The sequence below is a fragment of the Falco naumanni genome, chromosome Z (genome assembly GCF_017639655.2).
Source record: "Falco naumanni isolate bFalNau1 chromosome Z, bFalNau1.pat, whole genome shotgun sequence".
Classification (NCBI taxonomy): Eukaryota; Metazoa; Chordata; class Aves; order Falconiformes; family Falconidae; genus Falco; species Falco naumanni.
Window position 1 is genome coordinate 55,616,981 of NC_054080.1, and position 26,856 is coordinate 55,643,836.

Consider the following 26,856-nt stretch of genomic DNA (forward strand, 5'->3'; position numbering starts at 1 on the left):
ATGTTACTGGAAACGAGCTCGAAAGTAACAAAAGGCGAGGTGTCACCGGCTACCGACACCAGCGGCCCAGGCCGCGGCCCCCGGCAGCGGTGCCGCTCCCACACAGTCGCTCCGAGAAGCCGCCTCACGGAGCACGAGCGCCGCGCTCCCGCGTCACGAGGCCGCGCAGCGCGGGGGCCGCCCGAGGCACCAGCCACGCCGGTGGGAGCGGGGCGGGGCGGGAGCGGGGCGGGGCGGGGCGGGGCGGGCGGCCCGGCCTCGGCCCTTTGAACTCCGTGAGCGCCGCCGCCTGCCAGCAGCCGATGGGTGCCTTTCCCGGAAGCGAAGCGAGGCGGGGCGGGGCGGGGCGGCGCCCTCCGCCAGGCCGGCGGGAGCGGGGTGGGCCGGGCCGCTGGCAGAGGAGGCGGCGCGGTGGGTCTCCCGCGAGGCGGCCCGGCCTTGCTGCCCTGCGGCCTGTCCGCCGCCCCCGCCCGAGCCGAGCTCCTCCCGGGGGCGGCCGAGGCCGAGGGGAGCCTCCCGCGGTGCCGCCCCCGTTATCGGCCGCGCCGGCCTCACTTGCCTCGTCTCTTCTGCGCTGCAGGGCAGGGTGGGGTTCGTGTTCTCGAAGCCCGTGAGCCGCAGCCTGAAGGCGCAGCAGGAGTCGTGCTCATGAGCTCAGGCCGCAGGTATGCGCGCCGGCGGTGGCAGAGGGCCGGCCGCGGTGTGCTTGCGGCCTCGCCCGCGGAGGCTCGGTTTCCTCCCAGGGCTAAAAGTGCTCCTCCATTTACACACCCTGCCAGTCCCGCTGCACTTGACTGCAGGTCGAGCACCTCATCTCTGGATCTAACAACTTCCTCGGAAGTGTGTGTTAACAAGCTGTGAAGGTGGAAGCTATCCCTATGGTAGCCAGACCCTAAAAACACAGTTTTGGAAACTTGCCTTGAACTGTCCCCTGTAGCACAACTGGGCCAGACATGTTAAGGTGAATCAGTAACAGCATGGCTACTAAAACTGGGATACTGTTCTCTTGAAACCATAGAATCGTAGAGTGGGTTGTGTTGGAAGGGACCTTAAAGATCACCCCATTCCAACCCCCCAGCCATGGGCAGGGACACCTTCCACTAGCCCAGGTTGCTCAAAGCCCCGTCCAGCCTGGCCTTGAGCCCTTCCAGGGATGGGGCAGCCAGAGCTTCTCTGGGCAACCTGTTCCACTGCCTCACCACCCCCACGGTAAACTTCCACTATACAAAAATCTTTCAGACAACTTCGTTCTTTAAGTTCAGTTAGGCAACTGCAGTTATTCGACATTGCTAGGAAGGCACTACACAGCTGTTCATTGCATTGTTGTTCTAAAAAACTCAGACTAAATAGGGCGTAGCAGATTGTTTATTCCCTCTCATAAAATAATAAAATAGCAGCAGAGAAAGAGAAGGAAAATGAATTCGACAAAGACTCAGAAAGTTGGGCTGAACAAAATTTACAGTGTAGCATTATTATAGCTTTCTGATTTGTTGTTGGGTATCCTGTGAACTGTAACTTGTTTAACTAAATGCTGGAATGCAATCTGAAGGACTTAGCTGGAGCTTGTTCCTTTAGTTTTGTGTTTAAATTGAATACAGGAAAATTTACAAAGTTTAAAGTAGTGACGCATGAACTTCCAATTTATTAAATTACCAGTAGATGGCATATTCTAGTTTTCAAAGGAGCATGCAGGTAGTAGGTTTTGTAGGATCAGTGTAGACTGAACTCTGGGGGTGACCCTGGAAATGTGGCTAGGAAAGAGAAAGATAGCATAAGGAAAGATATTTTAAAATACTGGATATTACATAACTGTTTAACAAAAAATCAACTTTTTGCAAGGTTTGTAAACAATTTTCTGTCTGTGCTGGGTTGTATGTTTCTCAGGTGCAACCGCAGGTTTTGTGTACGAACAATGTATATTTATGCTTTTTCCTTATACAGAGGGGCTCCTCCCACCCATAAAGTTTTTGGAAATCCAGATGATTGGAAGGTTTTCAGTCTGAGAGAATGGTAATGAAATTAAAATGAAGGCTTGCTTCATGATCTGCTTCTCAGCTGTGAAAAATGAGAGTGAGCTGAGAAAACAGCTTGAATTCAGGCTAGCATTTGTAGGGTGCTGTGGGCTTTAAATGGCAGTCTTTAGCCTCTTGACCCCAGATGCTTAGCAACTCTAATTCTAGCCCAAATGCCCAGGCTAACATAAAAACCGAAATTCTTTGAGAATAGTTAGAAAAAAAGCCCTTTCAAGATTGCATGCAAAATTTTTGCAAGTTGCTCTTTAGGAGCTCTCCCTGTGCTGTATTTCTTATTTTTGACAATAGTAATAGTAACATAGTAGATTTCTTCCTAACACTAAATGCCTGATTGTTAGCCATGTTAGATTGATTGCTGCTGGCCATGTTAGAAAACCTGCATCTTTTAAAAATGCATGAAGTGCACAGTTATGTCAGGTGCAAAAGATGCAATGAGGGCAAGAGGAGGACTAAATTTTGTGTCACAAGAGGATGGAAGAAAATACCTTTTCTCTGAGCTTAGAGGGAGTGTAGAGAAGAGGGAAAGACTGCCAGTTGTCTTTTCCATATCTATATAAAACTTGTGATGTGTCTGGAGTCTACTGTTAGACAAACTACTTCTAGGCTCTTTGTGAAAGAGTATAGCCTGATTTATTTGTTTTTAGATATAAATTGTAACTAGAAATACCTGAAGAAGTTACGTCATGCTAGGACCAGAATGAAATAGCTTGACTTAAAGCACTAGATCTTGTGTTATGGTGAAATACCGGGATTTGGATGCTATCAGTTCTCCCATCGTCCTCTGAAAACCATCATATTTATTAATATAATAGAAGCTTCCACTGCAAGCAGTATCATATATATGCTATGAGAGTTTAAAAAAAAACTAATTTGTTTTAGATGTCTATATATCCCAAAATAGCACGTGGGTTCAAAGCCTCTTAAAGCTTTTAATAGCTTCTGAATGTACTTTGGAGTGCCCCATGATTAGAATGTTGAGAATACAGGATACTATTGTTACTCGAAGCCAATCAGTGTGGATCAAGAAGTCATCAAAACTGTTTCTTCTAGAATGCCCTCCCTGCTATCAGTGATGGTGTGACACTGCTCAGAAATGAACTAGTAAGTCTTTGGGTTGCCCTGGAACAAAACACAGCAGGTGATGGTGACACAGTCAGAATCTGTGAAGACTTCTGTTCCTTATAGATGAGGAGGAGTCATAAAGTTACTGTAAATTGTTTGGAACAGCGTTTTTGTGCTGTCAGTTTCCACGACAGAACACTACCACCACCCACCACCCCCGCTCTTTTTTTTTTAACAGAAATATTAGGTATGTGCTCTCCTCTGGATGGAGAGAAGATACAAAGCTGTTCAGTCATTGACTTACCCTCTGTGAAAAATTGTCGGTTGGGAGGAGTCCATTGCAAAAACTTGGAAGGCAAGTGAGATGACAGAAGTTGATAAAAGCCCCTCCAAATACCAAGCCTTGGTGCATGCTAAAGCTTGGTCAGTCCTAGCGTTGCTCTGATCTGTGCTGGACCCCCAAGCCAGCTTGACTACTTCAGAATAAGAGAATGTTAAAACATGTTGTAAAGTTGGGTGCATTTTATATTTTTTATACCCTTCTTGGGACAGCTGAAAAGAAGGGATTGTGGCCTTGTAAACTGTATCTTAAAGCTTTTTGGAAGAATAATAAAAACTCAATTGTCAGTTTGCCTTGATGTTGAAGGACTTACCCGTTGTTTGTATTGTCTTGGTATGGCTCCAGAACGAAATACCAGTCTGTATCAAGTGAGGACTGTTTATGGTAGAAGTTTGTTGAGGCTTCATTTTTATCATGAGCCTCTCCTTAAAGTGTAACTTGCAAAATTATTTCCAAACAATATATCAGATCTACAGCTCAAGCCTAGTATATGGCCTTGCTAAGTGGTTTTAGCATGGCTGAATGGGTAAGAGGAAGTTCCAGGTCTCAGAGCATTTATAGCAGGTTATTTATTTTCATGAGCTGAGTGGGTACTCTTAACACAAAAGCAGGAATTTAATGTAATTCTCCTGTTGAATGCTATGTTCTGTACTTTCTGTTCTGGTCAGACTTTTATTTCTTGCTGTTTGGTTTTTTTGAACAACTCAAATGTATACCTTGAAAAAGCTCTTTCAATAACTGTTTACTAAGAAAGCCCTTTTAAGATGTACAAGACAACCTGGAAGAAGATACACATTTTTAAACTGGCAACAAAGAATGAAGCATTATTTGTGGCCGATTGTTCATTCTGCGGTATGGATTAGCACACTTTAAAGAGAACTTTTTTTTATTTGCTCTTTCTAGACAGTGACATTCCTTGACCAACAGGTGGGTCTTTTCATAGGAAATTGGATGCATTTGTGTACTTTGAAGCTTGCTAAAGAATTTATTGTGATGAGGCAGGCATAAGTATGATTACTGCATGATATATTGTCTTCAAGTAATTAAAAAAATCTTAACCTTGAATGCTCTGTGTAGTGTTACTTAGAGTGATAAGAAGCAAAATCGTGGTAGAAGGTCGTGGCACAGTACAGATAAAAATTCTAAATTTTATTTCTTACTGTTAATTAGTTTGATTCTAGGACTACACAGAGCAAAGCTTTCTAAATTAACTTTGCACTACAGAAGAATATTTCTTTGCTAATGTGTAAAAGGCATTTTAAGTGCAGCTTAAAAGACTTTGACTTTAGGGTATAGATATAAAAAAGCCTAAGTTCTCCTGTGAAATTTTTGCCAAGCTTTCTCATGCATGTAGAGGAATCAAAAATGCTTTATTTTGTTTTCCAAATAAAAATGCGCCATGACACACCCTCCTTACCCCCACCCCAGATTAGTTTTCAGTTTATCCCCTGCTGTTGTTTTTGGAGAGGTAACATCACTTTTGTCTCTAGACATTTGGTTTTCCTGGCTTTGCCTGGGGAACTCTACATGTGGGAAACCAAGACAGTCCCCAGGTTTCCTGTATATAGCCTGTCTGTAGGTACTCAGTGAACTACATGAAAGGTAACCTGTCAGAAGAGGAAGCTGAGATTTTGTTATATAAGGGGGGGTGGGGTGGGGGTTATTTTTCCGCTGATGACGTGAAGATCTCTTGATGTGTGTGGGAATAATACTACATAGTGAACAGTGGGATTTGGTCTCTGAAATTAAAAAAAATGTAAGTTCTTATAGCATTTGAAACCCTTGGTAACTGTTTTCATTTATATCTCAATGTATAAGGTGTTTTCTTAATGAGTAATGAGAGGAAATGTTTCATTGGAACTCCACAGAGAATTGGTGTGGTACACCAAGTCCTTTAATAGTCCTTTAATGATTAACCTTTTTACTTTTTCATATATTAGTGTGCAACATCATTAATAATGACATCTGAATTGATGACTAGTTTACAGTTTTGTTATATCACAATTATTTTTTTTTAACATGAGATGACCGAAATGGGAAGGCAGTATCTTGATTGATGTGTTTGTGATATCTTTATGTATAACAATCATACCTAAGGTATTAAGCACTCTTTTGATGTTAACTATTGAAGTTTTCACCTAGATACCCTTGTGGGAAAACTGTGCAAAAAAGCAATTAGAGAAAAACACTCAATTTTTCAGAGAATATAAGAGAAAAGTCTGTTGTATAGGGGACTACCTAGTGAAGTAAATGAAAGTGGGTCACCTCAAAAAGCAAGAATTGTGTAGCTGGAGTTTAAGCCATGTGGAGAAGATTAATTCCTAGCTTTGTTGAATTGCTAAATGTGATTCTGATCAGGTTTGAAACAATGATCTTACTTCTCCAATAATTTAGGTCAGAAGAAATTCTCTAAACTATTGCAGGGCATTTTTACTCTGGTTTGGAAAAAAAAAAAAAAAAAAGAAAAAAAGCCCCAGAAAATGAAAAACCTCTGTTTTCTCCAAATGAAACAATAAATCACATTCCTTCGTTGTAAAAACTGTTCCTTGTATAGCAGCACCAGAGGAGCATTTTGCTCATGAGACTTCAGTCTCCCTAACGTCTGCTGGAAGGATCATAAAGCAGGACATAAGCAATTGAGTACCTTTTTGGGAAATGTGAGGAATCAGTGTTTGATACAGGTAGGTACTGCATGGGCTATCCAGGGCTCGTGTGCAGCTGGATTTGTTACTCACAAATAGGGAAGAACTGATTTGGGGATGTAATATCAAAGGAGTCTTGGGTTGTGGTGGTGAGATCAGGGTCCTGAGGGTGGTAATGGGGAGACCAGATTTTGTCTTCTTCAGGAAACTGGTAGGTGAGATGCCCTAAGAGGCAGCTCTGGAGGATAAAGGAGTTCAGAAAAACTGACATGTTTAAGGACAACCACCTCCTAGTGTCCCTGGCAAGATAGAGCCCCTGGCCACCATGCAGGCTGAGGGCTGACAACGCTGTGGAGGTGGAGGGGCCACTGGAAAACAGCAGCCAGAGCATAAGCCAGCAGTGTTCCCTGGCAGCAGGGTCAAAAAGGCCAACAATGAGGGCTTTGTAAGCAGTAGTGAAGCCAGTTGGTTGAGGAAAATTACTGTTGCCTTTGTTCAGTGCTGCTTTAAATGTGTTTAATTAACTGCATGCAATTTTTGCTCCCTTTCTCCTCCCCAATACAACAAAAATGCAGGTGAAAAGGAGCAAGTTTAGCAGTGGACCATCAAGAAAGATGGTCAAGGGCTGAAGCACTTTTTTAGAGGAAGCCAAGTGAGCTGGACTTACTCAAACTGGAGAGGGACACTTTTCACATCACCGTGGTGCGTTGGAGGGGAGTGAGAGCTAGTGGGTATACATTGAAACAGGATGGGGGGAGCAGTTCAGACTGAATATATGGAGAAACCTTTTCCCCAAGGACAACCAAGCAGTTGAGCAGAGGCCCAGTGAAGCTGTGCAACCTCCATCCTTAGAGATTTTCAACACCTGACAGGATAAAGCCCTCAGCAACCTGGTCTGATCACATCAGCTGACCCTGCGTAAGTCCTGTCCAACCTGAGTTGGATGCTCTGACCACCATGGAAGTAGGCGCAGATAGTGGATCACTGTATTTTCTGAATCCTATGAGGTAGGATTTCCTCACATCTGCTTCTTCCCAGACTGAGAATTATTATGAGTTACTGCTTGATGTCTGCACTCCTGTCAAGCACCACATGTACAGCAACAGTCTGTTGAAACGAGCTGTGACTTGGTCTCACTTTTAACTGATGGTTGTTAGATAGACTTCAGGTATGTGTGATACTGATACAGAAGTAACATCATAAGGAAGGGAATTCAGAATTAAAGCCTCAGTGTGCCTTGCTTGTCAGATAGCAAGAATCTTGTTGTCTGTGGGAATAATTTACTTGAAAAAGAACTGTACAATCTCCCGTAATTTTGAAAGTGTTATAATACCTATTGCTGTATTTGTAGGTAAGTTTCCCTGACACTGCTTAATATTATGTATCCAGCAGTAGCACATACATAAATCCCTCTAAATCAGCAATTCCAGTAAAAAGCTATAACCATTATTTAAGCAAAACTTGTTACAAAAGTATTGCTTTAAGATTACAGCAGGTTGGCTCTGCCAAGCTTTCAAGGGCAGATCAGACTGTTAAGAGTGGAAGACTGGAGGACTAGAATTCTTTAAAAACGTAAAGGTAACACAGAAGAAGGCAAAAATCAGTGAACGCGCTGGAAGGAAAAGAGAGTAGTTAACGCTTAGGGTGTATCATTGTTTCTGTGGCTGACAAGATATTTATTGTTGTTTTGGGATAGCAGTTCATAGTGATCTGGAGTTTTGTTCAGTTGAGTTTTGGGGTTTTTTTTCCAGCAAGAGAATTCCTTATCAGACGAAAGGATAATCTTGTCTGTGGGATAGCATAATTGCATTCAGTAGTCAGAGATAATCCTCCAAATTAATCTTTGATGGGAGCCACATAACCTTTGAGAAAATAAACAGGCCAGGAAAATAATACACTTTTGACAAATCTTGTATTTACCCATAATAAGTGTTTGATTATAACCTCCTGTCTGTAATATGCATCTCTGGATAGTCTCACTTCCCTTCTCCTGCCATCCCTCTTCTCTCGCAATTTCATTATGTCAGATTGTAAAGTGCATTCTTCTCCCCAGGTAATATTGGATAGCCAGGAAACAGCCATAGAACTGCTTTCGTAGCAGTTAGTCTTTGGGGGTTTACAGACTTCCTCCCTGTGTGGTCATGGGAGAGGTTCCCTACTCCTTGGTGGAAAAAAATGCCAACAGCAAGTAACGCTCGAAAAGTAAGGGGTTGATTTTTATATTTTGACAATGCAGTGCAATTACATCTTTTCTGAAAACCTGTGTCAGCCTTTCCTTGTTTTCAAATCTTCTTCCCTCTTTTGGGGACCCCAGTGTCATACAGGTTCATTTTGAGCCATGAGGAGTCTACATTATCCTATTCTAATGAGGGCCAGTGGTGGTACTGAAGTTCCTCTGCAGTTCTGTACCTAACTGGGTGCGTTTATACTCCTTTTTTCCCTTTGGTGATGATGTGTTGTTTGGGTTTTTTTTTCTTTCCCTGCATTGTTTTAACAGCTCTTTTTAAAGCTTTGGTAGTGATGCAAAATAAGGGAAATAAAAACTAGACATTTTTTTCACCCAGTTAGTAAAAATTGTTGAGCTGAATAGCTGGGCAGATTAGTACAAAACACGGTCAGGGAAACTCATTTTCCACTTCAATAATGTGTAGTCTCTCTTTTTAACAATGAACAAGAATATAGCAGTTTCTTCTGTAAGTGAAATGTTTTTCTGAACACAACACAGAAATGCCAAAAACATATTTAACTCTTGCAGATTCTGTACCTGTAGAAACAAGTTAATTAACTCAAATTGTTAATCACAAGCTTTCTACTTCCAAAAATGACTCTTAAGTGTTCTGTGCTTTCATCTATTCTTCAGTTCTTGCCTATGGGGAAAGACGTATGCATTTTACACTGTATGTATGAGATACGCCACATGCATTCATGATTCAGCTTAAAGTGAAACTGCAGATGAGTGCTGTTTCCATGTCTGCAAATGGTCTGACTCATAAGAATATGCTTTGGAATATTATTCCATCATAACATTAATGTGTAAACATTAATTTCATTAGACTGTTATTTGATGTTCTAAAAGATGTGTGATGAAAGTATTTGGATTTGGAAAAACTATCAAAAACTCAGTGAAAGCCTGGATAGATGCAACTTAATATCATCTTTTTTCTTTCCTCTACACTGTAGCACATGGTTAGAGGCAAAACATAGCATAATTGCATTACTTTCCTGCCAGGGTTATATTGCCTTAAGAGGTGTGCATTGAGTGGCAATAAATGAAAGGAATTAAGCAAGTTTTCTTATCATATTCAACAATTTGTCCTTAAATCTTAAATGAAAATATAGAAGTACCCTGTAGCAAGCTTCTTAATAAACCATGTCTTATGCCCAAAGTATATTGGTTTTTTGTCTGACTTAAAATAATAATAGTAAAAAAAAATAGTCAGACCTATTGTAAGTGATAGAAAAGGACTAGAACATTTCAGTTTATGTCCAGACACTCAGCAGTTTATCAATATAAATATGGCCATAATTCAATTAAATGTTTGTGTAAAATTTTAGATTGGAGGATTGGTTTAGTATTCTGATTGTTTCAATGAATTGGAAAGCACTGAAGTAATAAGAAGTGGTATAATAGGTAATAGGATAAAAGCCAGTCCAGAGCATTATATTCAAGAAGGAAAAGTGAAATAGATTAACTGACTATAAGTGATTAGACTTCAGAACCTTAAAAAAGACCTAGGTTTTATATGCTTGTGCATACTTATAAGTGTATTTTTAATATATATATGTACTGATAAAGAAGCTGAGTCAACAGCACAGATTCTTGTAAAAGCAAATGTAATTGTGGAATTATTAACCAGGGGATAAAATTACTCAATTTGCACTACTGATGACTTTGCTGGGAAAAAAAAAATGATACTTCTTGTAATGAGCAGACAAGCTGTGAAAAGTTCAGAAGATGGCAGTAAAGGCGTTGGAACCCATGAGGAAAGAATGAAAAAAATCATATTTGTCTGATGCTATAAACACGTCTGGTATGAATTTTCAGTTTGTGTGTGTTCGTGGTATATTTTTTAATCCGCTCATTTTTCTCATGTGTCTGTCTAGAGATACTGAGTCTTTTTCATTGCAACAGCAAGAAAGCAAGAATTGGGATAAATATTAGGAGACTTTGACTGCTTAACTGTCATTATATAGGTATCATGGTTTAACTCCCGCCAGTAACTAAGTACCACACATCCACTCACCCACTCCCCCTCACCCAGAGGGACGGGGAGGAGAATTGGAAAAGAATGTAAAACTCGAGGGTTGAAATAAGAACAATTTAATAGGTAAAGCAAAAGCCATGCACACAAGCAAAGTAAAACAAGGAATTCACTCACCACTTCCCACGGGCAGGCGGGTGCTCAGCCATCCCCAGGAAAGCCGGGCTCCATCACGTGTAATGGTTACTGGGGAAGACAAACGCCATAATGCCAAATGGCCCCCCACCCTTCCTTTTTCTTCCCCCATTTATATACTTAGCATGACATCATATGATATGGAATATCCCTTTGGCTAGTTCAGGCCACCTGTCCTGGCTCTGTCCCCTTGCAGTTTTCCATGTCCCTCCAGCCCTCTGGCTGGCAGGGACCAGGGAACTGAATGGTCCTTGACTTAGTATAAACATCACCCAGCAACAACCAAAACCATCCATGTCCTGCCAGCGTTGTTCTCACACCAAATCCAAAGCACAGCACTGCACCAGCGACTGGGAAGAAAATTAACTCCATCCCAGCTGAAACCAGGACAATAGGTTACTAAGAAAGGCAGTGAAATCTGCCACTGGTGGTCTTGATTGGGGTAAATAAATGTCAGTTTCATCTCCCTGCTTTCAGGCTAACATTAAAGGACCTCTAAATGCCTTATCCTCTTGACTTCATGAATGCTGAAGGTCAAGTACCTGAACAGAATGCAGGTCCATTTAACTGAGGTCTGTTAATACGTAACAATTCTTCCTTCTAGATTTATTTTGCACTTAATACTGTGTCACCCTTAGCAACATCTCTTTTCCAACCTTACAATTTCTGAGCAGCTCAAACACATCAGTAAATGTGAATTTTTTTTATTTTTTTTTTTAAATATAGAACATACCTGCATTTCAGGACTTAACACTGATTTCTGTGTGAATGCTACCTAGCAAAGATTACAAGATGTTGTCATTTCAATTATACAGCTGTTTGTTATTGGTGTTTGGTTTTCCATCTCAATGGTTTTTTTGAAAATGTACACAACAATTTTATGCCCAGGAAGAAATAAGTTTGAACCTTTCAACAGGAGTTTTAAGTTTGTTTCTTATTGTGAAGTATCTGATAAGCTAGTTATCCTCCTAGTGGTTTTTGAAGTTCTTACTTTCTAAGAAGCAAAAATTTCTATGGTAACTTATGTGATAGGATATAGTGGAAGAGACATTTGAAACATTTTAAACACTTGTTCAAGTGAAAAATTAAATAGCACAGATAAAGTACAAGCACAGTTAAGAAGATAGATGTTTTCTATACCAGTACATACACCTTCCTTAAGTTATTGGTTTTGTGAGATTTGAATTGAATAATGGATTCTACTGACCTTAGGATATTGTAATACATAACACTTTGCCAAACTTCCTTTACTACTGCAGATACTGAGGATTTTGTGAGGGAGAGATGAGGAAAAACTGACTTATTTGTCAGGCAGCTTGATGATCTCTGCCCTTCTCACCCCAGTTTTAAACTGGGAAAGAATTTGTATTTGAGGTGAAGATTTTATATGCATAATTTTTATTTCAGTTAAATTAAAAATGTGTTAAGAGTGTAAAGATGCTATTACAAGATAGGTCAGTAGGATTTTTATGAGAAAGTAGATACTGGGCCACATTTGGTTTTAGTAATTTGACTTAAATACTAACACAAAATGTTAATGAAAATCGAAGAAGAAAACAAAATTTCTGAAAAGGGAAAATATTAATGTCTGTTTGATATGTAGTAGACTAAGAGTACTCCATCTGAGGCAGGTGAGATGAATTGACATAATAAGCCTATCATTTTGTTTTTGGTAAGGACGTCTATCTTTTACACGTTCCTGCCTTATCCCAGGATTCTTTTTGAGTAACGAGCTCAAAGCTTTTAGCAGGAATGGCAAAGAGAGTGTAAGAAAATCTGAGTCAGGGCAGGGGGAGATACTATCTATTTTATTTGAAGATTAAGTATATTTGCAAATAGTGTTGTGGGATCCTATTGTGTTTTTTTTTCTTAAAAAGTTCAATTAACTCATTACTCATTCTACATACTATTGATGATTTATCAGTTGATCATAAAATGAGGTGACTGCTGAAAGGCATATGTATGCTATGTTTTGACTCTTGGCAGGAAGAAGAATCACTAATGTTAAAATGTCAGGATGTTTCTGAGCAATAAAAAACTTATTTTCATGCTTTATCACTTTCATTGATAAAAAAAAAAAGACACATGGTTCCATGGGCTGCTTTCTATAGAATCCTTCCTGTGGATAATAAAACTTCACGTGGTGACATTCTTCCCATCTACAGATTTGCCAACTTATCATTGTTAGTAAAAGATCAGCCACATCCATGATGATTCTGAAAAATGTGATTTTTCCTAATGCCTTAGACACTGAGCAATTTTGTGCAGGGTTTTGTAAGTCCCTAACCTTTTCCTCTCTAAAGTTTTCACTGATAATTAGTCAAAAGGATTTTTTAAAGTTCTATTACAATGGAAACAGTTGTTCCCTTTCTTCCACGTGAAGCAAAATATAAGCAAGCTTTCCCTTTCCTGACTACTACCACCCTTTTCCCCTTGGGGTGGGAAGTAGTTAGATTTGTTCTATTGACAAGGTACTAGTAGCGCTTATAGCATCTCTAATGCATTTGTCTTGAAGCATTAGAAAAATTATTTAGCCCCTTAGGTGATCTGGGCTTAATTCAGGAAATAAATGCTCTCTGGTAACAATCCTATATCCTTATTAGTTTGTGTGCATCAAATGGAACAGAACAAGATGAATGATATCTGTACTGAGGAAGATTAGAACAATCTATCTTAGAGGAAGAAAGCAGTTTGGTTGGTATTAGCTGAGAGATTGTATACTCTGCCTGATCACTGTAAAGAAAGAAATCCAGTAGTTTACAGAGTAGATTTTAGTAACTATTTCTAACATGCAAGCAATACTATCAAAAGATGCAAAACAGACTGATTGCTCCACTGATAATGACAAAAATGTTATTTAAATCTGTTCAATGGAATTGGTTCTGCCAGTGTTTTTGCTTGGGAATATGTGTGACTAGTACATATCATTGTGAATGCAGCTTGCTTAAGTAAAATTTTTATCTTGCTTGGAGGTGCAGCTGCAGCTAACCCTTACACATGTAGACTTCGTTGTAGGGGGGATTTAACTGACTTCCAAGAGTAAATGCCTTCTGAAGCTGCCTCCTTTAGTGCTAGGAATTTTCCACAGTTCCTTCCTCCTTAGTAGAGCAAACATACCATTTTATTCTTCTGCTGTTAAGTCCACTGAAGTTGAATCTGGTAATATATTTGTTTTTCTATGAAATACTATTTCTTGAATGCTAAGTTAAAAAAAAAGAAATAAAAAGAAAAAGAGGGGGCAATGGAGAACCCCTATATTGAGCAGAACTCAAAAGAGCCCAGGAGGTACAATGGGTAAGAAAGAGATTTTACACCTATTTCAATTCTATAACAAAAATGGTATAGAGAGTGCCACAGTAGTTTTGCAAGTCAGAATCTGAAATGGATAGGAACAAACATCATATTTGCATAATTTATTGGTATTATAACACCCTTTTATACCACTATCATTTTACAGCCATTTCTTCTGGTTTTCATTTTTGATTCCATGCTCTGAGTCTCTATTTCTTTTTTTTTTAAAAAAAAAAAAAAACACAACAGGTTGAGGCACACAAGGAGTGTACCTAGAGGCATTATTGGAATAGTTCTTACTTATTGAGTTATAAGTCACATTTTGTTAACTCCATGTCTTACAGTGCCTGATCTACTTTACCATTCCTACAGCATGGCTAAGTTTTTACATAACTGGCTATCCAATGACTTTGATTTGTCTTTTTAGAACTTGTATAAAACTCCCGAGAATTCTAAATACTCATAATACTACCTTAAAACTTTGCTTACTCTGTAGATAAGATTATTAAATGCAGGTGGAAGACACCCTTCCTCACTCTGCTGCATGTTTGTTGCTTAAAGGCCACATGTCAGAAGCATGGAATTGCTAGGTTACTGCCAAGAAATCTTACTTTCATACTACAGTCTGTTGGATTGAGCCTCTCCTTTGCAAGCTTAAAACATCAAATGGATTTAGGTGCTTTTGATGTTATTTTCTTTTTATATGGCACGTAATTCCAGTAATTTATTGACAACAACAGGAATATAAAGGAGTTTTTTTCAGTGCAGCTCACATTCTGGCTGGTGGCTGATATTGTGAGACCCCTTTCTTTTTATGATAGCTCTTAGCTTGTAAATGTTTTGTAAGGTCTCTTTGCACTTGAAGCTTTAAAAATTGAGTTTTCTTTGTACAGAGTGTAGTTTCTTGCAGTGCTAATAATTTTAATTGCTGTGTGTACTTGATGTGAAGAATATTTGCAAACAAGTTTTGAAGCACCAGGATAAAACATTTGAGTCTGATTTGTTTTGTTTGATCTAGAGGCCCATTTCCTGACACTTCTGTGTGCATGCTGGTCGTAGAAACAAGCAGACACTGCATAATTATTACATGTTAATGTCTCTGTATTGCACTCTGGTGGCTTACGGTGGAGGTGTAAATATAGGTATCACTATTCTATTTTCCATTTATTTTTGCTAAACACCCATTTGTAGCAGCTTCTGGTTTTGTACATTTATGAGGAATGACAAGTTACATAAGCCTTTAATCTTTTGTTTGCTTATGAAATGCCAGTTGCATTGCTCCTGCAAGGGATTTGTGCTGTTACTTAGGTATACTACCTGCACACCAGCTTTCATATGTGTTTTGTAAGTGATTTGCAGATTTTTGTAGGTGAAACTGTCATATTTTTGAAAAATTAAGTCTTATTTTCATTGCACCTCTGAGTACTCAAAAGTCACTAGTTATTCAAAGAATGCTTTCAGCATCTGTGATCACTGAAAAACTGTAAGTGAAAATGACCTTCTATTACAGCCACAGTAGCCACGGCCTGTAACAGATGTACAAGAGATTAGCCTGTGACAAAACTGAAGGTTCTTTTAACATGAGTGTAAGGATATTCCAACAGTTTCTTCATGTTTCTCTTTCCTTAGATTTTGATAGTGAGTTTCAGAACTTAAGTAGAGATGGTGTATATTTACCTGGCTGATAATTCCTTCTAAGGTAGATTAGTTCCTTTTCTTGCCTGCATATCAGTTTACCAGGCTGTCAGCATGATTATGTTGTAATGATGGTGACATGAAATACAGTTCCCTAAACAGATTTGCTGCTATGACCACTCTCGGGCCAAGTGTTGCCCTTGTCCACTCTTTTAGAGGTGTAGGGGAAAATTGCATGTCTGCCAGGAGAGCCATTAAATGTATCAGGTTGCAAATAGAGGCTTTATCCAAGGGTGGTTGCTATGTCTTCCTCTCTCCAGATACAACTTAACCTGCAGGAAATACATCAAAGAAATTGTATTTTATACACAAGAGACAGCATTTTGCATAGGCTTTGCCTTCCATTTCTTTTGAGCCTTTGTAGACCACCTTGCATCCCATTTGTTTTGCTTTGTGCATCCCCTTAATACAAAACAGAAGTACCATCTGTTCCTTCTTTCATACAGCATCTGAACATGAAACAGAAAGGTGGACAGAAAGAGAGGAAACAAGCTAAGAATCTAAAGTATCTGAAATTCCCAGCCTATCTACCAGTGCTGATGTGGCTTGTAATCAAGAGGGGACTGTTTATTTTTTTGCAAGTTGTTGGAGTTGAATAAACTATTTCAGATGAGAATTATCTCCCACTGGATTTTAATCAATGAAATGATAGTATAAATGCCCTTTTCTGTGGTTTGACATCATTGTGACAGCCTGAAGAATAATCAATAGAAATGATAAGGATGGTTACCACTGACTAGTTTATTAGCATTATCAGTTTCACAGTAACTGACCTTTTCCCTCTCCGCCTCACTTATCTTCATCTGTCATGTTTCATTTTGTCAGATTGATTTCCTTTTACTGTAACAGTTGGTATGTGGCAGACTTCAAATGCTAATCAGCCCTTACAGTTTCTCACACTGTCCAGAAACTACTAGCTGTATTTAAAGAAAAATGGGACAGTTATTTCTAATTGGATCCCCCTAACAGTGTTACAATATATAAAATGTTACTTGCTACTAATACCGGGTTTACTTTGAAATACTAAACTTAAGTGTTAAAATTACATGATTGATATTTATTACCAGTAAGAAAGTTGTGCTATTGTCATTTAAGAAAGTATGTTCACTATGGAATTAAACACACAGAAATGTATATAGTTTGGGGTTTTTTTAGATTATGATATTAACTGTACTTGTGTATGTGTCTGTAAAACATGGTCTGATTGTTGTAGGATGTGATTTCTTGACAGTAATGAAAAAGCATGCTTGGATGTGTACTAATGCATCCACATCACGGCTTCAGCTCTTTTGTGACTGATGCAGCAACCTGGCTGGGAAAACTACAGCATCTCCCTTCCTCCCATGGTGAACTTGCTCCTGAGGTTCTTTACCTATAGTTTTAATGCAAGCATAATCATGTAAATAGTCCCTATTGAAGTTTTGTGGCTATATAGGTGGGAGGCTTATGTATTTAAAATTAATAAAATTTATTCCCTAAGATGTGGCACTTAGAACTGTTGTTCACCTGATGTGTATGATGTGCACCTGTGGCTTGTTTCCTCAATAATCAAGTTCTCCCATCAGTGAGATTATTTTAAATAAACTACAGCACACTTCTACCAAGTTACTAAGTTTGAATTATACAATTTTTTTTTATAAATCTTATCCTATATAAAGTTCTATGTATGAAGTTATGGTTTGCAGTAAAATTAATACCTGCTGTCCTTATTTCTTGCTTCTTATCTGCCTTAATGGGAAAAGAAGTAATTTTAAATGGCATTGCAAAGCAAGTCCTAAGGGAGTACACATGGCCTTTGTCATAAAATCTGCATGTTAATAGATCAAAAGTCTTCTCCACCCTTTTACTAGCCCAGTGTGGCTGGCATTTTCAATAGAACACATGTGGAGGAAAATAAGACACAATTACTAAGAAATTAACAACTGAAAATGGGATATTGATTTGAACTGCAGTCAAACATGATTTGGTTTTCTATCTTTCATCTAATTTGGAATCATCTTTTGTGGTGGACTCCTGAGTCTTTCCCTACATAGATCTGCTTTCAAATCCCGACTTGCTTAAGGTTAACATAATCTTAATGTAGTAATTTTACCTTATGATCTACCAATAGTTTTTGCTAGTGTAAAGTCAGCGGATTAGGGTATCCTGGTCATTCAAAACTGTCGGAGCTCAAGATGTGTGATTCAGTTTGGCATGTTAAACGGGTAAGCATAAGGATGTTGTCCTTGAATTTTTTGAAAATTTGAAAGACTGAGGCACATAGGACGTGCTTGAGTGCCCATGTAGGTGCTTAATTTTGCAAGTTAGAGCATTCATTTAAATGAATTCATTTAAATGCATTTAATCTTTTAGTGTCAAACATTGCTCATAAACCCATTTAGCTGATCAGATGTCGGGTCTGAACATGTTAAAGCAGTCTTTGATGACACAGGGTAGGTAGGTGCCCTGCCTTATGTCTGCTGTGTCAGTCTGCCAGAGGGGTGTTTCCTGCTGTCCTGAACACGTATTTGCTGGAGCCCACACGTGGAAAGTGATGGCAGCATTGACCCGTGTCACTCAGCAGCATGCTGTTGCCACTCTGCAAAGGGCTCAGGGATTCTCCAAACTTGTTTTGTTGGGGTTTTTTTTCTACAATTATTTCAGTAAGTTTGTCTAATGAAACTGTAACTTCTGGGACAACTTTGACCATAATTGTTGCTCAGTTTTCCCTTTTCCTTTCCTTAAAGAAAGTTTGAAATCCAGTGAAGTCAGTGTGGAATTGCCCTGGAACACCTTGACTAAGTCTCTGTTATGCAAATTTCTGTTGTAGTCCTACAGCTACCACTATAGTCCTTTGTTTTGGCAAGATGAAACTATGACAAGTGACAAAATTGATCTTGGCAATGGAAAGCAAGAATGAAGATTTTTTTCAGAATAAAGGAGGAGAGAAGAAAGGGCAGGTTTCTGGTGAGGTATTCCTAGGTTTGGCATAAGATTGCATAGGTACAGAGAGATTTTGGAGCACATTTAGTGATGTTTGTGTGTTGTTATTAGATTTTATCTGTGTGACTTATGACTAAATAAAAATCAAACCTTTACAGCAGTACTGTAGATTACATAGCATCCCTGAAAATATCTCAGTGTTTTCTTGATGCTACATTGTATGTTTATGGACAAAACAGAGATATTGTATAGTAAACTGTTGTAACATCATACAACTTCAGTAATGGCAAGAATTAAATTATTAATTTAGCTAAATGTCACTAGGTCTACTTTTTACTGCCTTCTGTGCATCAAGATTCCGCTCAAACCTTTTCTTCTTGGCTGTGCCACGTTTCCCCATGTACCTAAAGTGCTCATCTCTTAAGATTCATCCGTCTAAAGCTTCCCTCCAACACATTTTTTTAAAAGAATTTAATTTAAATACAGTATTGGGTTTCACCTAGGTAAAATTTGACATCCACATTCAAGAATTTGCTCAAAGGAAAGAAATTATAAGCATTTTCTATGTGTTCCCCGCCCTCCCTTATTTTTGGATGGGTGACCATGTAGAAAGTTGAGGGGTGGTTTGTTTTTTTTTAAGTGTGTGTGAAATCCTTCTCTATAGAAAAGAATATAAAAATTGATTTATGTGATCTGGCTGCTGTTTATAATATTAAAAAAAATTTAGTTTTCATTTATACTAAGTTATTTATATAATAGATACATGTGAAAATATCCTTGGGCTTCTGGAATTTGATATGATAGGCTCCTACAGAAAGGTGTTTGACCTTAGCATCTGTGACTTAGTAATGTCTTTTGTCTTTCAGTACATCTTGTGTGAGGGGGGTTTGTTGAGGGGTTTTTTTTTTTTGGTTTTAAAAAAAAATGTTAGGATCCTGAAGTTTGCTTTTGTAGATACAGACTTACAGCTTTCTTTTTATTCTATGCTTACTCCTTTCTATGGTCTGTATATTAAACTTTTCTGCAGCATTAAGTTTCCTTTTAGCGTGACCTATATTTCATCAGCATATCCTTGTCCCACTTCCTCCCCACGTACTTCTTCAAATTGAAGCTCATTTAGAGTAATATTGTGCATCTTGGAAGCGTAGGCTTTGTGCTGACAGGCAGACAAAGGATCCCTTAATACTTTTCACACATGTTGAAACTACACACATAATCAAATCGAAGAGGAAAATAGAGGTCATTAAACTGATATTACATGTCATTATTTTATCTCGTCACGTCAACCCCTCGGCAGTTTACCAGGCTGGATACTGGGGACCACAGTACTAATCAACGGGCAGTGTGCTTGTTTACTGCAGAATTTCCAAGTATCTCATAGGTGACAAAATATATTCTAATTATTTTGATATTTTATTAAGTGGTTTGATAGCCATCATATAATTACCACTTCTGAAAAAAGTTATCTGAAACTTATAGATATCAGGAAGGTAGAGCCTGTTGGTATTTTTTGTAAGAACAACAATTACAGTATAAATCTTGAGGAAAGAGAAACAGATGAACAGTATTGTGAGGCTGCAGTGAATGTTGTTTTTCCTACTGTGTACAATTATATGTAATTAGATCTGTCCTTTTTTTATTATGCTGTCTAAAAAATTAATTCTGTCTCTCTAGTAGGTACTGAATACGCTTGTAAATAAGATAGCAAGATCAACAGAGTCTGAAAAAATAATTAGTAACAATTTAACAGAAATTGTTCTGTTCCGGCTAAGTCAACAGTAATGGAGATGAATAAAGGGTGGGAACCTTAAGTAATTACAAATCCTTTAAATTATTTTTGAATTTAAAAGGAGGAGAAAAGAACAGATTTAATTACTTTTATAGATGCATGAGAAGAGAACTTTCTGAATTTGCACTTTGTTCTTTTCTAGAATATATTCTTTAGGCAGCTAGTATTCCATTTCCTGTACCTTGTTGGATGTTTTATGCAACCTGGTTAGCTAGGTTAGATATACCAACTCAGGTACTCTGTTTTTTTCCCAAAAAAAATTAGTTACAAACATTAATGCGAAGAAGCAGACTTCTTATTGTGTTAAGTAATTTCTGTATTCTGGTTTGAGAATGCTTATTTTTGGCAAAGTTCTTAAATTTTGCATCCCTCTAAGGACAATTGTTTTTTGGTGTTCTGTACAGTAGAGGGGAACTTTTAAGAAATACTAGATTTACCTTTGTTTAATGGAAATGTACCAGTATGTTTAGATGGGGCACATAATTTAAAAAAATAATATATATATCTAATAGTCTGCCTTTTTATTCTTTATTCTTATTTGACATAGAAAGCCCTAATTTGATGTGTGAATATACTGTCTAGATTGTAGTTTCTGCATTATTTTTTTAACTGTAGTTACAGTATTCTTTTATGGACTTTTGATACGTATTCCAGTATCTTTAAAAGATCTTATACCTTCGCAGCATTTTTTTTCTGTATTTGCAAACTATGGTGTTTCAAAGGAGTTATTAACTTTATGATGCATTATGAAAAAGAGAAATCCTCAAAGGGCAAAGAGTATCAGGATTGACCCTAAAGATAATATCAGCCAAGTTAAAAACAAGCAGAATAAATTGGCAAGCAGATAGGTGGTACTCTTTGGATCACCATGGAAATACAAAGGTCAGAGAACCTTAACCTAGGGAGTACTGCTGAGACTTGGGGAGCTCTCAAAACCCAATACTGGTATTTTGGTTTTCTTGACCTTGAGAAACAGCATTAGACAGATTCTGCATTAAAGCATTTGCTAATTTGACCTGAATGCTTTCTTGGTATAAACTATTCTGAGATATTAGTACTGAATTTCATTCTCAATTGAAAGCTATGAATGACTGAAGTAGAAGGAAAAAAAACCCAAAACCAAAACCAAACCCTTCTCAATTAGAGTTTTGGATTTATAGACCAAGAGAGATTGACTCAGTCTTTAAAACAAATGGATTACTTGATTTTGTTTAACCTCCCTTGCTTTTTTTAGCTGGAAAGGCAACTGCTGATGCAGAACCAGATGAGGGAGAGACAAACAGCCATGCAGATTGCTTGGACACAGGAATTTCTCAAATATTTTGGGATGGTTTTTGCTTGCTTTTGTAGGTTTAACAGGTGGGTAAGAAGTTTATTTCATAACAGAAAATATAAATATATTACACTTATATTTCTATATTGTTGGATCTTCCTTTTGCATATAATTATAACAGGTAGTTATTTTTATCCAGTATCTCCTTAGAGGTTGATCGAATGACAAAGTGACTCTGATTTCTGTCTGCCTTTGGATGTGTTATTGTTATGTCTGTACTGCAGACTTATATAAAAGCAGAGACATGTGAGCTGACAGTAAAATGATACAGCTGAGGTACCAAAAGTTCAGTGCAAAATGAAAGTTGTGTGTGGAACAGGAGGGATTGTTTAAAAGCTGTGCTATTTTCTTCTCCATATTGTGATTTAATGAACTGTTAATGAGCAACAAATTCCCTATTATCTGGGGTTTTTTATATGTCAGTGAACAAGTGGACATATTCTAAAATCTGAGTAAAGAAACTCACCCAAGGGGAATAAAAATCTGGCTAATAAAGCTGTGTTGCATGGGGAAGAACTTGCCTTACAGGACTTTTGTTTGGTAACATACTTTTCTTGTGCTATAACATGATTAGAGGGAATTTAGAAAATATTTGTAGTTTTGTGTACATAGTACAGATGAAATACACCATACGCATTACGCATTCTCTGTGGACTCTGATGCATTTGGAACTGAGCATAATTTCTTGATTGCTACATGTTGCATGTGGCTGGATGGATATATGCATATGTATATGCATGCTACGTGACTTAGATAATCCCATTTTTGTTAGATATGTTCAAAACTCACTTGAAGTATTTTTTATAATACCGGTGGGTTGACAGTTGAACGTGAAGGCAACCAGAAGATGAATGCTTCTGAGGAAATTAAGACTTGTTCTTTGATTAGAGATTGTAGAAGGATGCACAAGTCCTAGACAGTCAAGGTCAATCTAAACTAACAGCTAAACTAACAGTGCCGATGTACTGAATGTCCTAAATAATCTTATTTTTTCCTTCTTCTTTTTTTTTTTTTAAAAAAAAAAAAAAAACGAACAAACAAACCCAGAGCAATAAAACAGAAGAACCCAGGAGTTTTACTGCCCATAGTTCCCTTGAGCTTTGTATTTGCCTATCAGTATGATATGGGCTGTGGGACACTATTGCAAAGGATAAAAGGTATGTGTATATATGTCTGTCGGGTTCACTGTAGAACCAGACCTTAATGTATCCTAATGTTTCAGTTAACCTCTTATATTTTTAGAATGTCTGAGAGAATACTTGCAATAGATTTTCTCCATTTTTTTGGTACAAAAATCTTACTCTTTCTTTTCTTCTCTGTTACCATCAGATACTTTCTCAGGCAAGAGTACTCTACTTCTGCAGCCTTTCCCTCCAGTTAAGACTGTGAGTTAACTTCTCCCCTCTTTCAGAAAATTTGAACTCTCAGGCTATAAATACAGCTGAAGTAAGTATTGCATATTTGGGAGAAATGGGAAATCTAGTGATTTCCATCCATATTCCTCCCTGATGCTGCTGTTTTGGCAAGGGATAGGGATGATAAGAGCAGATAAAGGGATACAGACAGGAATCATGCCCTTATACCTTCATGACCAAACACAGTTATCAGCTGATCATTTTGCCCCAGTGCCCTGCTAAGATGGATAAAAGGAAGGTGAGGCCCAGAGAAAGGCGGGTCTTGCCTCATAGTTGCCAGTGGCAGATCTAATTAAGTGATGGGTGTTGAGGATTATGGAGGTGCATTTATGTGAGTTCTGATTCCTAGTGAAGGAGAGATGCTAAGAGAGTGTTCACTGTAAGTGGAGCCAGCATTGGAACATGGCTTGTCACCGTCACAAATCATCTTAGTTAACTACCTTGATTTTTCTCTCTGCTACTGACACACATACTGAAACAAAATAAAGATTTGTTTCAGCTGTTGGTCTTAGCTACCAGATCTAAGAGCTAGGTTTCCTAATGCTGTGTACTTCATTGAAAATAATGATAGATTAATTAGAAAAGCAGATATTTCCAGCTGCATACATGTGCAGATATATTTAGGTGATGCAGCAATGTATATCTGGAAATATTTCCTCTATCCCACTAAATAAATTTCTCCGGATTTTAATATGAAGAGGCAGCTAAGCCTAGAGAGAAAACTGGGTGGCTCTTATAAATCAGACTGTTGAAAAGGAGATTAATACAATGCAGAAGAAATGCTTGGAATCTAGGATTTATTAGGGTTTGGGTTTTTTTTCTTTAAATTAGGTAATTTTCATTCCAGAATTCTGAAAGAGTGAGCGTATCATAATGCAAACCCCATGGCAAGAGTATGTAATGTCTTTACTGAGAACCATGTGGTCTTGCATAGGTTGAAGAGGAGCAATGTGGTATCCCATTGCTTTCCAAATAGGAAAAGTCATTGTCATAACTTTAGATCCACTAGGGCAGCTTCAGCCATGTGCAAGGCTTGTGGTTTCCTAGTATCATAGCATGGTTGAGGTTGTCTGCTCAAGCAGGACCACCTAGAGCCAGTTGCTCACGAGAATGTCCAGATGACTTTTTAGTATCTCCAGGGATGGATATTCCCCAACCTAAGTACAAATAGAGAGTACAGAGAGGAAGATACTGATGCAGGAAAACAGTAATATGTTCCTTGGAAATGTATACATAATTTGGATCACTTCTGTGTAAGGAATCTAGGAGAGTTAAATTATTGGGGAATGCCAAGGTGCTTTGCAAAAGAAAACAAAGTGATTAGTTAGTTCAACCTTGTAAAAAGGCATGAGAGATTTGGGTCTACAGACCCTACTTACAGGATAGGATAAAGAAAATGATGTCAAACTAATTACTAATACCAGGACTAGAATAAAAGCAAGTGGACTAGCCTGAATAAATCTGGGCTGAAAATCAGAAGAAGGTTCATAACGAATGTGGAAATCATGTTCCAGGGTTCATTTTTATTTTAAGATTAAGTAGTTGAAGAGGAGGTTTTCTGACACAATAGACCTGCAACCACAACGCATGTTCTTATTATGCAGCTGATCCCTGTGTCTGCTCCCATACTGCTTTCTCAGCCACTTCTCTGCTTGCCCATGTATTCTGTTGGTGCATACCATGCTTCATCTCTGTGGTATAATAATGAATGTATACACCATTTCCTTGATTGTACCCTCTTTAACTGATCTCTTTCCTCTACGGTATGCCTATCTTCAGCCTCACAGCCAATTCCCTCTCATAAACTAATCTGAAATTATTTCTGTGCTGCATAATCCTCCTTGTATCTGAACAACCTTGATCAAATAGCCCTTCATCTGCTGTTCTTCATTCTTTGGAATCAGTTTATACCCCTGGAAGGTTTCTCTATTTCTTTTTCATCAATAATTTTGCCTCTGGTCTTGCTTACAGTTAAGTTCTTCTCTTTTCTTTAGCCTGTTGTCCAAATGTTTTCTCATGACTTGCTTATTCTCCCACACAGAATCAGAGGGTTTTTTCCCTGCTTTGTAGTTTGGGCTAATTAAAGCAAAAACTGAGGACATGGGGAGAAATGCCTGTTTTGCGTTCTGCTTGTGCTGTTGAAAAACTGTAAGTGTTCCAGGGCCATGTATCAGGGCTGAATATTTTGGGTATGGCAGGGTTACAGAACAGCCCTTAAGTGCACTATCTTTTCTGAATGGCTGAGGACACTAAGAATCAGTCGTGCACCTGCTGTCTGTGTTCTTGGCCTTGCTTTTCTGCTTTTCCTCCTAGTCCAGGTACACACTGCTGGTGTTTTTCAGAGTTGATTAGAGGAGGGGAGGGATTATATAGCCAGCCTCCAACTGCACAGAACTTATCCACTAAGCAATGAAACTCTGAGTACCGTTTTGAAGATTTAAATAGTTCACTCCTTGTATCCTGAGGCATGTGAGAGAAGGATGGTGACTGGGCAGTGTGCTCTAGTGCATGTGAGTGACAGGCATAGAGATTTGACTGTTTCTTTCTGTCACCTAAGATCTCTTGCTACTCCATAATCAGATGCTGTATGCAAATGACTGATGTTGTGTTATTACCAGTTACCAGGAGTGGTAACCAGTGTCGTCCTGTTGGGTATTACTGACATGTAGAGACCCCAAGCTTTCTAATACTACCAAAATTGCATTTGGAGATGTAATACTACCCAAATTGCAGTTGGAGATTTCAGCATTCAGACCTGTTTTAAAGAATGACCACAGTCATGATTGCATTACAATATTCAGTCAGGTTTACTGCACATAAATAGCTTCAAATCACTGCTGTAATAATAATCAAGCTAGGAGCTAAGGCATAGGTAAACAAGATTGTTGACTTTGTACCAAATGGCATCAGCCAAAACAAACGCATTCTTTGCCTAATCTTCATCCTTTCTTATATCACAATCAGACCACTATACTTATGTATGAGGTTCAATCTGTATCTTTGTTTTTTGGATTCTCTGTCCTGGTTGTTTTCATTCCAGCCTTACCCAGAGCATTCTGCACCCTACAACTTTTCCCTGTTGTGCTGTTAAGACTGCATGTTTTGGTAACTGTCTTAACAAATCTTTTTGTGAGCAGTATGCTTTGACCAAGCATACTTGACTTCTTCAAGTCCTGTGCTACCCACTTTCTGCCTGTAGCCTTATGTCTTTTAGCCTAGGCCTGAGACAAGAAGTATTGTGCCCAAATATCGCATGTCTATGATACACACAAGTATATATAGGGAATGTACTTGTTAAAGCTTATGTATGCTTTCATGCATATGTCTGATCCACTGTCTTCTTAAGGCTCTTAATTGGCCAAATACAGTATGGGGTTGGTACAAAGTACATGGTGATGCTAAGTCCTTGCTGTATCCCATGCCTCCATTTCAAAGGACATGTATAATAAACTTCTGAATGAAACAGTAACTATAACTCAGTGTGTTTTTTAGGTGAGAGGGGCTAACAAACAGGAACAACATCAGCACAATTGATTGTTTTGGCTGAAACTCTTTCAAAGAAATGCACATACTCATTTCAGATCAAACACTTCCATGTTATCCCACCAGTCCAAAATTCCTTAAAAGACAACTTTAGTGCTACATTGGCATCAGTTCATTTGTAAAATACATAGTTGTGACCTGGTATTTTGTTGTTCTGGCACAAACAAGAATAGCTAAATCAGTTTCTCAGTATTTTTTTTTTTAACTTCCTTTTCTTTTTCACAGTTACTGTGTAAGGAAATTTATTTCATTTTTTTTTTTAAGGTGAAGAAGAGAACATACTGGACACACAGAGCACTTTGCTAGAATTGCTGAAGGGATCGCTCACATATGAAGTTCTGGAGAAAATCAGTAACTCTCAGAGCAAGTTCTTCATAGAAAAATAGAAATATGG

At 38.4% G+C, this 26,856-nt stretch overlaps 1 protein-coding gene across 1 annotated transcript; it reads left to right on the forward strand.

Annotated features, from left to right (window-relative positions):
- PLGRKT (plasminogen receptor with a C-terminal lysine) lies at nt 1-26,848 on the forward strand. The gene is given in 5 exon segments (XM_040578860.1): nt 1-201; nt 21,406-21,506; nt 21,508-21,534; nt 22,552-22,661; nt 26,727-26,848. Coding segments are annotated over 5 exon segments (561 nt in total).
- Nucleotides 26,849-26,856: the final 8 nt, after the last annotated feature.